This window comes from Elephas maximus, chromosome 19, assembly GCF_024166365.1.
Source record: "Elephas maximus indicus isolate mEleMax1 chromosome 19, mEleMax1 primary haplotype, whole genome shotgun sequence".
NCBI classification, from domain to species: Eukaryota; Metazoa; Chordata; class Mammalia; order Proboscidea; family Elephantidae; genus Elephas; species Elephas maximus.
In genome coordinates, this window is record NC_064837.1 from 14324540 (window position 1) to 14341075 (window position 16536).

A 16536-nucleotide genomic window follows, 5' to 3' on the forward strand; every position below is an offset into this window, starting at 1 on the left:
GCATCCCACTGATCTCCTGCTCCCTCAGGGGTTCTCTGTTGTGCTCCCTGTCAGGGCAGTCATCAGTTGTGGCCGGACACCATCTAGTTCTTCTGGTCTCAGGATGATGTAAGTCTCTGGTTCATGTCGCCCTTTCTGTCTCTTGGGCTCATAGTTATCGTGTGACCTTGGTGTTCTTAATTCTCCTTTGATCCAGGTGGGTTGAGATCAATTGATGCATCTTAGATGGCCTCTTGTTAGCATTTAAGACCCCAGATGCCACATTTCAAAGTAGGATGCAGAATGTTTTCATACTAGTATTATTTTGCCAATTGACTTAGAAGGCCCCTTAAGCCATAGTCCCCAAACCCCCGCCCTTGCTTCGCTGACCTTTGAAGCATTCAGTTTATCCCAGAAACTTCTTTGCTTTTGGTCCAGTCTGGTTGAGCTGACCTGTGTATTGAGTATTGTCCTTCCCTTCACCTAAAGTAGTTCTTATCTACTAACTAATCAGTAAAAAACCCTCTCCAACCCTCCCTCCCTCCCCGCCTCGTAACCACAAAAGTACGTGTTCTTCACAGTTTATACTATTTCTCAAGATCTTATAATAGTATAGTCTTATACAATATTTGTCCTTTTGCCTCTGACTAATTTCACTCAGCATAATGCCTTCCAGGCTCCTCCACGTTATGAAATGTTTCACCGATTCGTCACTGTTCTTTATCGATGCGTAGTATTCCACTGTGTGAATATACCACAATTTATTTAACCATTCATCCATTGATGGACACCTTGGTTGCTTCCAGCTTTTTGCTATTGTAAACACTGCTGCAATAAACACAGGTGTGCATATATCTGTTTGTGTGAAGGCTCTTATTTCTCTAGGGTATATTCCGAGGAGTGGGATTTCTGGGTTGTATGGTACTTCTATTTCTAACTTTTTAAGATAACGCCAGCTAGATTTCCAAAGTGGTTGTACCATTTTACATTCCCACCAGCAGTGTATAAGAGTTCCAATCTCTCCACAGGCTCTCCAACATTTATTATTTTGTGTTTTTTGGATTAATGCCAGCCTTGTTGGAGTGAGATGGAATCTCATCATAGTTTTAATTTGCATTTCTCTAATGGCTAATGATCGAGAGCATTTTCTCATGTATCTGTTGGCTGCCTGAATATCTTCTTTAGTGAAGTGTGTGTTCATATCCTTTGCCCACTTCTTGACTGGGTTGTTTGTCTTTTTGTGGTTGAGTTTTGACAGAGTCATATAGATTTTAGAGATCAGCCGCTGGTCAGAGATGTCGGAGCTGAAAATTCTTTCCCAGTCTGTAGGTGGTCTTTTTACTGTTTTGGTGAAGTCTTTAGATGAGCATAGGTGTTTGATTTTTAGGAGCTCCCAGTTATCTGGTTTCTCTTCGTCATTTTGGGTAATGTTTTGTATACTGTTTATGCCTTGTATTAGGGCTCCTAACGTTGTCCCTATTTTTTCTTCCACGATCTTTATCGTTTTAGTCTTTATGTTTAGGTGTCTTTGATCCACTTGTAGTTTTTGTGCATGGTGTGAGGTATGGGTCCTGTTTCATTTTTTTGCAAATGGATATCCAGTTATGCCAGCACCATTGGTTAAAAAGACTATCTTTTCCCCAATTAACTGACACTGGGCCTTTGTCAAATATCAGCTGCTCATACGTGGATGGATTTATATCTGGGTTCTCAATTCTGTTCCACTGGTCTATGTGTCTGTTGTTGTACCAATACCAGGCTGCTTTGACTACTGTGGCTGTATAATAGCTTCTGAAATCAGGTAAAGTGAGGCCTCCCACTTTCTTCTTCTTTTTCAATAATGCTTTGCTTATCCGAGGCTTCTTTCCCTTCCGTATGAAGTTGATGATTTGTTTCTCTATCACCTTAAAAAATGACATTGGAATTTGGATCGGAAGTGCATTGTATGTATAGATGGCTTTTGGTAGAATGGACATTTTTACTATGTTAAGTCTTCCTATCCATCAGCAAGGTATGTTTTTCCACTTAAGTATGTCCTTTTTAATTTCTCGTAGTAGAGCTTTGTAGTTTTCTTTGTATAGGTCTTTTACATCCTTGGTAAGATTTATTCCTAAGTATTTTACCTTCTTGGGGGCTACTGTGAATGGTATTGATTTGGTGACTTCCTCTTCGATGTTCTTTTTGTTGATGTAGAGGAATCCAAGTGATTTTTGTCTGTTTATCTTATAACCTGAGACTCTGCCAAACTCTTCTATTAGTTTCAGTAGTTTTCTGGAGGATTCGTTGGGGTTTTCTGTGTATAAGATCATGTCATCTGCAAATAGAGATAATTTTACTTCCTCTTTGCCAATCCGGATGCCCTTTATTTCTTTGTCTAACCTAATTGCTCTGGCTAGGACTTCTAGCACAATGTTGAATAAGAGTGGTGATAAAGGGCATCCTTGTCTGGTTCCCGTTCTCAAGGGAAATGTTTTCAGGTTCTCTCCATTTAGAGTGATGTTGGCTGTTGGCTTTGCATAGATGCCCTTTATTATGTTGAGAAATTTTCCTTCAATTCCTATTTTGGTGAGAGTTTTTTATCATAAATGGGTGTTGGACTTTGTCAAATGCCTTTTCTGTATCAATTGATAAGATCATGTGGTTTTTGTCTTTTGTTTTATTAATACGGTGGATTACATTAATGGTTTTTCTAATATTAAACCAGCCTTGCATACCTGGTATAAATCCCACTCAGTCGTGGTGAATTATTTTTTTGATATGTTGTTGAATTCTATTGGCTAAAATTTTGTTGAGGATTTTTGCATCTATGTTCATGAGGGATATAGGTCTGTAATTTTCTTTTTTTGTGATGTCTTTACCTGGTTTTGGTATCAGGGAGATGGTGGCTTCATAGAATGACTTGGGCAGCATTCTGTCATTTTCTATGCTTTGAAGTACCTTTAGTAGTAGTGGCGTTAACTCTTCTCTAAAAGTTTGGTAGAACTCTGCAGTGAAGCCATCCGGGCCAGGGCATTTTTTTGTTGGGAGTTTTTTGATTACCATTTCAATCTCTTTTTTTTTATGGGTCTATTTAGTTGTTCTACTTCTGAATGTGTTAGTTTAGGTAGGCAGTGTTTTTCCAGGAATTCATCCATTTCTTCTAGGTTTGCAAATTTGTTAGAGTACAATTTTTAGTAATAATCTGGTATGATTCTTTTAATTTCAGTTGGGTCTGTTGTGATGTGGCCCTTCTCGTTTCTTATTCAGGTTATTTGTTTCCTTTCCTGTATTTCTTTAGTCAGTCTGGCCAATGGTTTATCAATTTTATTAATTTTTTCAAAGAACCAGCTTTTGGCTTTGTTAATTCTTTCAATTGTTTTTCTGTTCTCTAATTCATTTAGTTCAGCTCTAATTTTTATTATTTGTTTTCTTCTGGTGCCTGATGGATTCTTTTGTTGCTCACTTTCTATTTGTTCAAGTTGTAGGGACAGTTCTCTGATTTTGGCTCTTTCTTCTTTTTGTATGTGTGCATTTACTGATATAAACTGGCCTCTGACCACTGCTTTTGCTGTGTCCCAGAGGTTTTGATAGGAAGTATTTTCCTTCTTCTTGCATTCTATGAATTTCCTTATTCCCTCCTTGATGTCTTCTATAACCCAGTCTTTTTTCAGGAGGGTATTGTTCAGTTTCCAAGTATTTGATTTCTTTTCCCTAGTTTTCCTGTTATTAATTTCTAGTTTTATTGCCTTGTGTTCTGAGAAGATGCTTTGTAATATTTCGATGTTTTCGATTCTGCAAAGGTTTGTTTTATGACCTAATATGTGGTCTATTCTAGAGAATGTTCCATGTGCGCTAGAAAAAAAAGTATAGTTTGCAGCAGTTGGGTGGAGAGTTCTGTATAAGTCAATGAGGTCAAGTTGGTTGACTGTTGTAATTAGGTCTTCCATGTCTCTACTGAGCTTCTTACTGGATGTCCTGTCGTTCTCCGAAAGTGGTGTGTTGAAGTCTCCTACTATAATTGTGGAGGTGTCTATCTCACTTTTCAGTTCTGTTAAAATGATTTATGTATCTTGCAGCCCTGTCATTGGGTGCGTAAATATTTGATATGGTTATGTCTTCCTGATCAATTGTCCCTTTTATCATTATGTAGTGTCCTTCTTTATCCTTTGTGGTGGATTTAAGTTTAAAGTCTATTTTGTCAGAAATTAATATTGCTACTCCTCTTCTTTTTTGCTTATTGTTTGCTTGATATATTTTTTTCCATCCTTTGAGTTTTAGTTTGTTTGTGTCTCTAAGTCTAAGGTGTGTCTCTTGTAGGCAGCATATAGACGGATCGTGTTTCTTTATCCAGTCTGTGACTCTCTGTCTCTTTATTGGTGCATTTAGTCCATTTACTTTCAGCGTGATTATAGATAAATAAGTGTTTAGTGTTGTCATTTTGATACCTTTTTATGGGTGTTGTTGACAATTTCATTTTTCCACTTTTTTGTGCTGAGACATTTTTCTTTGTAAATTGTGAGATCCTCATTTTCATAGTATTTGACTTTATGTTTGTTGAGTCGTTGTTTTTCTTGGCTTTTATTTTGAGTTATGGAGTTGTTATACCTCTTTGTGGTTTTCTTAATGTTTACCCCTAGTTTTCTAAGTAAAAATCTAACTTGTATTGTCCTATATCGCCTTGTATCACTCTCCATATGGCAGTTCTGTGCCACCTGTATTTAGTCCCTCTTTTTGATTATTGTGATCTTTTACGTATTGACTTCAATGATTCCGTTATGAGCTTTTTTTTTTTTAATTAATCTTAATTTGTTTTTGTGATTTCCCTATTTGAGTTGATATCAGGATGTTCTGTTTTGTGACCTTGTGTTGTGCTGATATCTGATATTATTGGTTTTCTGACCAAACAATTTCCTTTAGTATTTCTTGTAGCTTTGGTTTGGTTTTTGCAAATTCTCTAAGCTTGTATTTATCTGTAAATATCTTAATTTCGCCTTCATATTTCAGAGAGAGTTTTGCTGGATATATGATCCTTGGCTGGCAGTTTTTCTCCTTCAGCGCTCTGTATATGTCATCCCATTGCCTTCTTGCCTGCATGGTTTCTGCTGAGTAGTCTGAACTTATTCTTATTGATTCTCCCTTGTAGGAGACCTTTCTTTTATCCCTGGCTGCTTTTAAAATTTTCTCTTTATCTTTGGTTTTGGCGAGTTTGATGATAATATGTCTTGGTGTTTTTCTTTTTGGATCAATCTTATATGGGGTTCGATGAGCATCTTGGATAGATACCCTTTCGTCTTTCATGATGTCAGGGAAGTTTTCTGTCAGCAGGTCTTCAACTATTTTCTCTGTGTTTTCTGCCCTCCCTCCCTGTTCTGGGACTACTATCACACTCAAGTGATCCTTCTTGATAGATTCCCACATGATTCTTAGGGTTTCTTCATTTTTTTTTTAATTCTTTTATCTGATTTTTTTTCAGCTATGTTGGTGCTAATTCCCTGGTCCTCCAGATTTCCCACTCTGCATTCTAATTGCTCGAGTCTGCTCCTCTGACTTCCTATTGCGTTGTCTAATTCTGTAATTTTATTGTTAATCTTTTGGATTTCTGCATGCTGTCTCTCTATGGATTCTTGCAACTTATTAATTTTTCCACTATGTTCTTGAATAATCTTTTTGATTTCTTCCACTGCTTTATCAGTGTGTTCCTTGGCTTTTTCTGTAGATTGCCTTATTTCATTTTCGAGGTCATCCCTGATGTCTTGAAGCATTCTGTAAATTAGTTTTTTATATTCTGCATCTGGCAATTCCAGGATTGTATCTTCATTTGGGAAAGATTTTGATTCTTTTGTTTGGGGCGTTGTAGAAGCTGTCATGGTCTACTTCTTTATGTGGTTTGATATCGACTGCTGTCTCCGAGCAAAAAAAGATATAGTAGTGGTTTATTCTATAATTGCTCACTGAGTCTTACCTTCTTTTGTTTTCTTTCCATATACGTGGATGGGCTACTGGATTGTGCTGTCTTGTTTGTTGTAGCCCTTGACTTACTTATGACCTATTACCAGCTGGTTTGGGCTGTTGCCAGATATATATGCCTGAGTCTATTCACTATTCTTGAGTAGAATCTGATTTTGGGTCATCAAGTGTGTGCTGCACCCTAACACCTATCCACCTCGAGAAGTAGTGGTGATAGTTGTGTGCACCAGATTCTATTAGCAACTGGGGTTCATCCTCCAAGGGGGGCAGGATGCTGACAGGCTTCCCCCAAGTGTCAGTGAGGTAGGTGTGTCTCTATTCCTATAGCACCTTGGTGGGAGGGCACTGCAGCTGTACCTTAGGCCTCCAATGTAAGCACCTCTACTGATTGGTAGGTGTCACCCTCCTTAGACCCCTAAGGCAAGAGGCTAGGTGGTCTGGGGGGAGCTTCAGCCCTCAGTTCCCTGTTGTGGGTCAGTTAGGACTCTGTTGAACAAGCAGAGATATCAGACCTGGGAAACTTGTTTTTCCAGTAAATCCGCTAAAAAAAAATGCAGTCAGATCCCTATCAGAACTGCCTTTGGATTATAACCGCCACCTTGTTCCCTGTAAGGATGAAAGCCCGAGATTTGGATCATATATGCTTGGCTGGAGCTGGTTCTGTGTTTTTAGTCCAATTAGGGAAGGATTTTTGGTCTCTGGGTTTTTTGTGGTTGCTTCTCTCAGGCCGGAAGAATGGGTTAGGAAAAGACCAAAAAAAAAAGGGAAAAGCAAAGCTGCCGCGGAGCCGGAGCCGAAAGCTGCCGCGGAGCCGGAGCCATTCTCCCTCTGGCTCGGGAAATTCCAATGTTAATGAAGCCGCCTGGGAAGCGGCGGGGGGGATTCAGAAAAACAGGAGAGTAGCACCCCGGAACATAGCCAAATTGCTTATCTTGCTTGGGATGACTATTTTATCTGTCGCCTATGTGTGCTGGCTGTGCGGAGATTGCCCCCGAGGGTCTGGCCCGCTAAAGCCGCGGTCAGATCCTCCTCTGCCAGTCCAAAGCCCAGCGTCAAGGTTCCCCTGCTGGGACGCTGCACTCCCAGCTCCAAAACCAGTCACTGCCTCCCAAGGACTTCTCGTCCGGCCAGCCGCGTCGCCGCGCCGCCTCCGCGGACCGGCTGGGCCCCCTTCCGGGGTTAGTTTAGGGGAGTAGGGCTGCGCCCTGTGTTTGTGCCATGAGTAGATGCCGTGTTCAGCTCCCCTGCGCCCAGTCCAAAGCCTGGCGCCAAGGTTCCCCGGCTGGGACGCTGCACTCCCGGCTCCAAAACCAGTCACTGCCTCCCGGGGATTTCTGCCACCAGCCGCGTCGCCACGCTGCCCACGTGGACCGGCTGGGTCCCCTCCCGGGGTCAGTTCAGGGGGGTAGGGCTGTGCCCCTTGTTTGCGCCGTCACAAGATTTTGTGTTCAGCTCTCCTGGGCCCAGTCCTAAGCCCGGCAACAAGGTTACCTGACTGGAACGCTCGCTCCAGGCTCCGAAAACAGTCGCTGCTTCCCCGTATTTGTTCATTCTCCGTCTCTGTCATTCAGGTCAACTCTTTAAATCTGTGTTTGTTGTTCAGGGTTCGTAGATTGTTATGTATGTCATCGATTCACTTGTTTTTCCGAGTCTTTGTTGCAAGAGGGATCCGAAGTAGCGTCTACCTAGTCAGCCATCTCGGCCCCGCCTCCAACGACATTTTTTAATGAGATAGAGAAACACATCACCAACTTCATATTGAAGGAAAGAGGCCCCAACAAAGTGGGAGGCCTCACTCCACCTGATTATGGAACATTTTATACCACCGCAGTAGTCAAAACAGCCTGGTACTGGTACAACAACAGACACAAAGACCAATGGAACAGAATTGAGAATCCAGACATAAATCCATCCATACACGAGCAGCTGATATTTGACAAAGGCCCAAAGTCAGTTAAATGGGGAAAAGACAGTCTATTTAACAAATGGTGCTAGCATAACTGGATCTCCATCTGCAAAAAAAAAAAAAAAAAACACCGATACCTTACACCATGCACAAAAACTAACATAAAATGGATCAAAGACCTAAATATAAAATCTAAAACAATAAAGTTCATGGAAGAAAAAATAGGGACAACATTAGGAACCCTAATACATGGCATAAACAGTAAACAAAACATTACTAAAAATGCACAAACACCAGAAGAGAAACTAGATAACTGGGAGCTCCTAAAAATCAAACACCTATGCTCATCCAAAGACTTCACCAAAAGAGTAAAAAGATTGCCTACAGACTGGGAAAAAGTTTTTATCTGTGACATTTCCGATCAGTGTCTAATCTCTAAAATCTACATGATACTGCAAAAACTCAACTACAAAATGACAATTAACCCAATTAAAAAATGGGCAAAGGATATGAACAGGCACTTCACTAAAGAAGACATTCAGGTAGCTAACAGATACGTGAGGAAATGCTCACCATCATTAGCCATTAGAGAAATGCAAATTAAAACTACAGTGAGATTCCATCTCACTCCAGCAAGGCTGGCAGTAATCCGAAAAACACAATAAATGTTGGAGAGGTTGTGGAGAGATTGGAACACTTATACACTACTGGTGGGAATGTAAAATGGTACAGCCACTTTGGAAAAAACTAGAAATAGAGTTACCATACGATCCAGCAATCCCACTCCTTGGAATATGTCCTAGAGAATTAAGAGCCTTTACACGAACAGATATATGTACACCCATGTTCATTGCAGCACTGTTTACAATAGCAAAAAGATAGAAGCAACTAAGGTGCCCATCAATGGATGAATGGATAAATAAATTATGGTATATTCACACAATGGTATACTACACATCAATAAAGAACAATGATGAATCCTTGAAACATTTCATAACATGGAAGAATCTGGAAGGCATTATGCTGAGTGAAATTAGTCAGTTGCAAAAGGACAAATACTGTATAGGACCACTATTATAATAACTGCAGAAATAGTTTAAACACAGAAGAAAATATTCTTTGATGGTTATGAGAGGCAAGGAGAAGGGAGGGAGGGGGTTTTCACTAATTAGATAGTAAAATAGTAGATAAGAATTATTTTAGGTGACGGGAAATACAACACACAATAAAGGCGAGGTCAGCACAACTGGGCTAAACTAAAAGCAAAGAAGCTTCCTGAACAAACATAGCAGGGCAGGGGTTTCGGGACCATGGTTTCAGGGGACATCTAAGTCAACTGGCATAATAAAATCTATTAAGAAAACGTTCTGCATCCCACTTTGGAGAGTGGCTTCTGGGGTCTTAAACTCTAGCATGCGGCCATCTAAGATGCATCAATGGCTCTCAACCCACCTGGAACAAAGAAGAATGAAGAACACCAAAGACACAAGGTAATTATGAGCCCAAGAGACAGAAAGGAGCACATAAACCAGAGACTGCATTGGCCTGAGACCAGAAGAGCTAGATGGTACCCGGCACAACTGATGACTGCCCTGACAGGCAACGCAATGGAGAGCCCCTGAGGGAGGAGAGCAGTGGGATGCAGACCCCAAATTCTCATAAAGCGGCTAGACTTAATGGTCTGACTGAGACTAGAAGGACCCCGGAGATTATGGTCCCCAGACCTTCTGTTGGCCCAAGACGAGCCATTTCCAAAGCCAAGTCTTCAGAGAAGGACTGGACTGGACTATGGGACAGAAAATGATACTGGTGAAGAATGAGCTTCTTGGATCAAGCAGACACATGAGACTATGTTGGCAACTCCTGTCTGGAGGGGAGATGAGAGGGCAGAGGGGGTCAGAAGCTGACCAAATGGGCATGAAAATAGAGAGTGGAGGGAAGGAGTGTGCTGTCTCATTAGGGGGAGAGCAATTAGGAGTATACAGCAAGGTGTATACAAATTTTTGTATGAGGGATTGGCTTGACCTGTAAACTTTCACTAAAAAGCACAATAAACATTAAAAAAAAAAAAAAAGGCTTTCTTTCAGGGCACAAGTGACAACTTTGAGGTCCTTTATGTGGCACTTGAGCCGTGACTATGAAGCCCTGAGTGCATTTCTTTCTTTCACCATTTTGTCTAGCAAAAGTAGGACCAACCAACCAGCTTCCTTACACTTCTCATCCTAATAAAACTACAGAAAAGTATCCAACATGTGATCACCCAGAGCCTCAGCTCTCACCAATACCAGGTCACTGGTGGTGATATTTTGTGTATTTCTATTGCCATTTCACATGAGGGACTAGCAGTGCCCTCTTTACTACTAGAAGCAGAGTCATCAACAACTTTTAAGACTAACCAGACTTGAGAACCAATTTAGAAAACTCATCCTTAACAATTTTGTTTCTCTAGAATCACTCTTAGTACCAAATGTCTTAGGCTGGGTTCTCTAGTGAAGCGAAGCCAGTGAACCGTGTATATAGACAGAGGAAGAGAGAAGGAATCAATCTCAAGAAAATGGCTCACTCAGTTGTAGAGGCTGACAAATCCGGAGATCGGCAGGTAAGCTTCTAGCTCAAGTCCCAAAAACTGGAGGTCAGCTGCCAACGGGACGGATGTAGGATCCAGAGCAAGAACACTCTGGAACATCCATTTATATGCTGGAGGCAGGCCACATTCTCAAGGAAACTCCCTTTCAACTGACTGGCTGCTCACAGCGAAGCTCATCATGGAGTTGATTACATCACTCCGTAACCACCAAATTACCCTATTACATAACTGCCAAAGTCTATCTTAAGCGCCAAACCAATAAGAAGCACGGCCCAGCCAAGCTTACACACAACCTTAACCATCACATCAGTAATCAAAGTCATTATTACCACATCGTGTGCCGTCTGGTATGACGCAGTAAGGACACAAAAGCCCTTCTGGGATATTCATGCTAAAAACACGCAAACTGAACCCAGTCATGAGGAAACAGGAGACAAACCAAACTAAAGGACATCCTACAAAATAACTATTCTATACCCATTGCTATCAAGTCAATTCTGACGCATAGCAACCCTACAGGACAAACTGTTCCATAGGATTTCCAAGGCTGTAATCTTTAAGGAAACAGACTGCCACATCTTTCTCCCGTGGGGCGGCTGGTGGGTTCTAACCGCTAACCTTTCAGTTAGCAGCTAAACACTTAGCCACTGCACCACCAGGGCTCCTTAACTATCCCGTACTCTTCGAAAATGTCAAGATCATGAAACAAAGACTAAGAAATTATTTCAGATTTAAAAAGACTAAACAGACATGACAACTTAATCCAGTGTGTGATCCTGAATTGGATCCTACCTAGACCAGGATTTGTTTTTCTTTTGGTGTAAGGGTCACTTGTAGGACAGCTGACAAAATTTTAACAAGATTTACAGCTAATTTTCTGATTTTGATGATGGAATGTGGTTATGTAAGAAAACATCCTTGTTTTTAAGCAAATACACACTGAAGCATTGAGATAAAAGTGCACCATGTCTGCAACTAACTCTTAAATGGACCCAGGAAAAACATACAGAGAATAACACAAATAAGCATTTAAAATGTTGACATTTAGGATATACAGGAATTCTTTATACTATTCTTTCAACTTCTCTGTAAATTTTAAATTATTGTAAAACAATGCCTGAAAAAAATTGGAGAACAATTTGAGAGCGAGTACAGACAATTCTTTTGAGGAGTTTTGCCACAAAGCGACATAAAGAAACGTTGCAGGAGCTGGAAGGGATTATTTGTTTAAAGCAGCTTTGAGCTGTATGCTGACGAAAATGATCTAACCGAGAGGGGAAAACTGATGATGGAGGAAGTGGGGAGTGTTGCTGACACAATGTCCTCGTGTAAGTGGAAAGGGGATGGATCTAGTGTACAGAGGAGCAATGGCCCTAGATAGGAGCATGCACAGCTCATCCGTAGTATTGGGAGGGAGGCAGAGTATATGTGCACAAATGCAGGTGAACACGGATATGGTGGCAGGAGGCTGGAAATTCCCATCTGCCTGCTTCTACTTTCTCAGGAAAAGGGAAGTGAGGTTATTAGCTGAGAGTGAGAATGCAGAAAAGGTATCAGAAGTTTGAATAGAAGGTGTTTAATAGCTGTCTAGAAAAGTACAAATGTAGTAGGATTGCTGGACGACACTAAGGGTCCACTTGAGGTGACAATGGCTGTGAATTTAAAATGAGACCAGTCAGCAAGGATACATGTTTTCCTCCAGCTACACTGAGCTGTGCAGTGCAGGCCCAGAATAAAGAGTTGGATTTAACATAAATGGTGGATTGCCAGGCAAGAATAATGAAGGGAGAGAGGGGCAGGAAGTGATCATAATGACCCATAGAATTCAGCCTGAGTAAGAAAGTGAAAACATGACAGAAAATAAACAAATTAATTTCTTTCCAATAGTGATAACTGCTGGGAAAGAAACAAAATAAGATAGTGTTCCAGGGAATGACTTGAAGGGGAGGGACTGTTTTATTTTAAGACAAGATAGTCAGGGAAGCCTCCTGTGAAATGGTGGCATTTAAGCTGAGACCTAAATGAGAAGCTCGCCTTCCCATGAGCCAAGAGTAAAGGAACTGATGAGAAATGGCCCCAGCTCGCTCTAGAAATGAGATAAGCCTGAGTGGCTAGAACACAGTTAAGAGAGACAGTCGTATGAGAGGAGGTCAAGAGGAAAGCAGAGGCCACACTATGTATGTATGGCCTTGTGCTATAACAAATTACCACAGGCTTTTAAGCAGGAGATTGCTGCAATTAAATTGATGTTTTTAAAAAGATCACTGGTTACCAGCTGGAGACTGGACAGTACTAAGCCCTAGGGACATAAGGCAGACCAAGACACTGTGTTTCTGTCCTTCAAAGAATGCACACATATAGAGGAAACAACGAAACAAGACTGAAAATTTTTCACTGTTAAATCTGGGGGATGGGTACATAGTACAGGATGGGGTAGTTCAAAATACTATTTTTTCTACTTTTGTCTATGTCTGAAATTTTCCATAAGTTTTTTAAATTACAGGCAGAAACAAAACAAATCAAAGCTTACTGGTATGGATGTGTAGGAGGGGGGTTGTACATACAAATGAAATAAACAGATAATTTTAGTAAGATGTAATAAAGATCAGTTAACCATAAGCGGTTAAGAAAGTATTCCCAGAGACAGCAACAAATAAGCAGAGAATTAAAAAGACTGGGGGAGGGTAGACGGGGAGGCAGCACAGGGGAAGATTCCAGAACAGTAAGTACAAAGGCCTTGAGGCAAGAAAGCCCAGCTACTGAGGATTTTATAAGGAAGCAAACAAGATCAGAATTTTACTTCAGAAAGACTCACAGCAAAGAGACCAAATAGGATATTGTTGTTATTATCTAAACTAGAAATTGTGACCTGTTCCACTTTGGAACTACTAAGTTGTGGTACCTGTGGGAAAGCAAGTTGCGATTAACCCTAGATGGATGAATCTCTTTTTCTCTCAAGCTCCAGGCCTACTTACTTACCTTCATTTCTCATTTCAATTAGAGATCTCTGAGGGAAAGGACCATGTCATATTTGCCTACCTAGAGATGAGGAACAGTACCTCACACATAAATACTCCATAAATGTTTGTTGGACAAAAGTCTATGGGAAAGCAAAGGAAACTCTTCACACAGTTCCACGTACTGAGGACCTAGTACATGAAACACGAGCAGAAAAAAATTGAAGGCAGGATATACCAAAAAAAATGTGGTACAGGCATTAAACAAGGACCCTAGTTTCCCATATCACTCTTAGCTTCTTTCCTCAAAATTCTACTAGACTTAGGTACTTAGGGAAAATAAGCACGACATTAAGTTCGTGTAGCTGGCCTTGAGGGAAGAAGGAAAGTCTCAAAAGAGATCATAAAAGAAATCACACATTCATAGGCAGGATAGATAGTATTTCAGAAATGCTTGAGAGATAAGACATTTCTGGGCCTGTTTTGAGTGTGATACAACTGAGAAAACAGCAGAGGAATCATGTGAATTAGACGGAAATTTAGAGGGAGAAGAAAATATACAATCAGCTCCTGCTTCTGAAACCGGCCTGAAATAGCAACTGTATGATTTTGTCACCCTCAACTGAGAAGTAATGTAAAAGACTATATAATAAATGAGGTCATCTCAGGTAAATTTCGGGCTAAGATTACTGAACCACGCAGCATGTTGTGACAACCCTCTTCCTGGAAGAAAACAAAGAGCTGGGAAGACCACGGTAATAAACGCTGGACAAGGAGACCTCATGAAAGAGAGTCTTGAAGGATAATTAGGTGAGGGGCTTGAGCGGGGAGGGCAGGAGATAATACTAAAAAAGCATCTACTATAGGTTGGACACATATGTCTTAGAATCATTACCTTCACCTGGGGAAGATGATGGGGGTTCAAGCTTTCTTCTGAAAGCTACTCAGAAGACAAAATCAACAGGACTGCATAGACTGCAATATGAGAATGTGTGAGCAAGAAGGAAGGGTCCAGGATAACCCCTGGGTTTCCAGCTTGCAGAACTGAGTGGAAGTTTTATTCTGCTTTTAGGGTAGTCCAGATTACCCCTCTAACTTATGTCTACAAAGCTCTGCATGACCTGTCCACTGCTGCCCATCACACCTGCCTCATCTCCACCCACTCTCTTCCGATCCATCTCTTGGCGCCAGGCACAATGACCTTCTTGACAATTTCTTCCTACCACCGGGCCTTCCCACAAAGCTTTCCTCTGAGTCGCTCCTCCCCATTTTCCTTCCCTAGCCAACCCTTGGTACCACAGTCGTTAAGTGCTACAGCCGCTAACCAAGGCTGCGACCAAAGGGTCGGCAGTTCAAATCCACCAGGCGTTCCCTGGAAACCCTATGGGGCAGTTCAAGTCTGTCCTTATCGGGTCGCTATACGGAATCCACTCGATGGCAAAGGGTTTAGTTTGTTTTTTTTAGCCAACCGCTACACATCCTTGGGATCTCAGATTAAACTCCAATTCTTCAGGAAACCCTTTGCAATTCTCCAGATTAGGTTACGTGCACTAACTCAGAGGAAACAATTCCACAGAACAGATATAACCAAAGCAAAAGAGTTTAAGGATCATTCAACTAGCGAACGACGGGGCCTGGAATTGAATCTGTTCATGTGTGCCTACCAAGAGTCTAGCAACAAAGAAATAAGGCCCATTCTCTTCCCTGGCGAAACTCATGGCTGGTCAATGAGAAATGCGTGAATCTCATTGGGAGTGATACCCAGATCTGCTTTCTGCCCCCAGCTTTTCTTCCCTCAACATCCCCATGCAGCTGCAGTGCACCGGGACTCCGTTGCACAGGTACCCCGCGCTAACCTTCCCACAGGGCCGCGGGGACGCGGGCCTAGGACTCACCTGGGCCCCGCCCACCGTCCCATGCAGCTGCAACAGGCACATGAGCCCGGGCAAATGTGGGCCCGGGCGCACTGGGGGATGCACGGAAGGAACAGTGGACCCCGTTCGCGGCTGTAGCAACCCGGACACGCTCTCCAGCAGCAACAGGCGGAGACGCGGACCCGAGCTCATCGCTGAGAGCCCCCCAGTCCCGCCAGGAACCCCAGCCGCGGAGCCCGCAGAGGGCCCACTAAGAACGGCTGCCGCCATCTTCACTCGGGCTCTAGTGGTGGCGTAGCGCGATGACGCAAACACCCAGCGACGGACGCCTCCTGTGGAGGGGGCGTGAGGAGGGGGCTGTGGTCCTGCGCACTGGGTGAATGGAGGTTGGGGGACGCCGGGCTCTGAGTGGGAGGGAGCATGCGCGCGTAGAGAGACCGAGGCTCCCGGGCGGTAAGCTTTAGCTCCCGGAGAGTAAGCAGCCTGCTGGTGAGGCAAGGCGGCCTGGGGCAGGGCGAGGGCGGTGCAATGGTGCGGTAGGAACACGTGGGTAGGAAAAAGGCGCCAAAGTCCGAAAGATTTTTCTTAAGCCAATCGAGCCTCATGACTCCTTCGCTCTAAAAAGAAACCAAATCTGTTGTCTTCGAATCCCACTCATAGCGACCCTATAGGACACAGCAGAACTACCCCATATGGTTTCCAAGGAGCGCCTGGTGGATTCCAACTGCCAACCTTTTGGTTAGCAGGCGTAGTTCTTAACCGCTACGCCACCAGGGTTTCCATCTTCGCTTTAAAGATCGGTAATTTCTACCTAAGGAACTGACCCCCTTGTCTGAAATCACTACGAAAGTGATACAATATACGTGTCTTGCAAAAATAAATTCAAACAATACAGAAGGGCATAGAGTAAAAAGAGAAAGTCCCTCCGCCCCATCTCCTCCCCAGTAATGTGTACACTTCCCTAATACTCTCTGCACGAACACATAGACGCATAGTTTATTTTACAAGAATGGGATCTGCACTTGGCTTTTTGCACGCAATATCGTCGTGAGCGTGTTTACTTTTTTTTTAAGCTACAAATTAAAACCTGAAATTGGTGCACCATGGTTTATTTAACAATTACCCAATTATTGCCTTTTTCCGGCAGCTCCAATTTTTCACTAATACAAGCAACGCAGTGAACACTCTGATACCTCTGTCTTTGAGTAATTCTGTGATAATTACATTCAAATCCAAGAGTCATCTTTTGGCACTTCTGCCTCCAAAATATATCCTGTTGGGTTCCTT

The 16536-nt window shown here is 42.3% G+C and overlaps 1 protein-coding gene across 1 annotated transcript in view; it reads right to left on the minus strand.

Annotated features, from left to right (window-relative positions):
* The window catches only part of PELP1 (proline, glutamate and leucine rich protein 1), a 48743-nt gene extending 33212 nt beyond the window's left edge, over positions 1-15531 (minus strand). The window contains exon 1 of the mRNA XM_049859993.1: positions 15271-15531. Coding sequence (XP_049715950.1) covers positions 15271-15519 — 249 coding nt within the window. The 5' untranslated portion in view covers positions 15520-15531. The remainder of the gene's footprint in view (positions 1-15270) is intronic.
* Positions 15532-16536: the final 1005 nt, after the last annotated feature.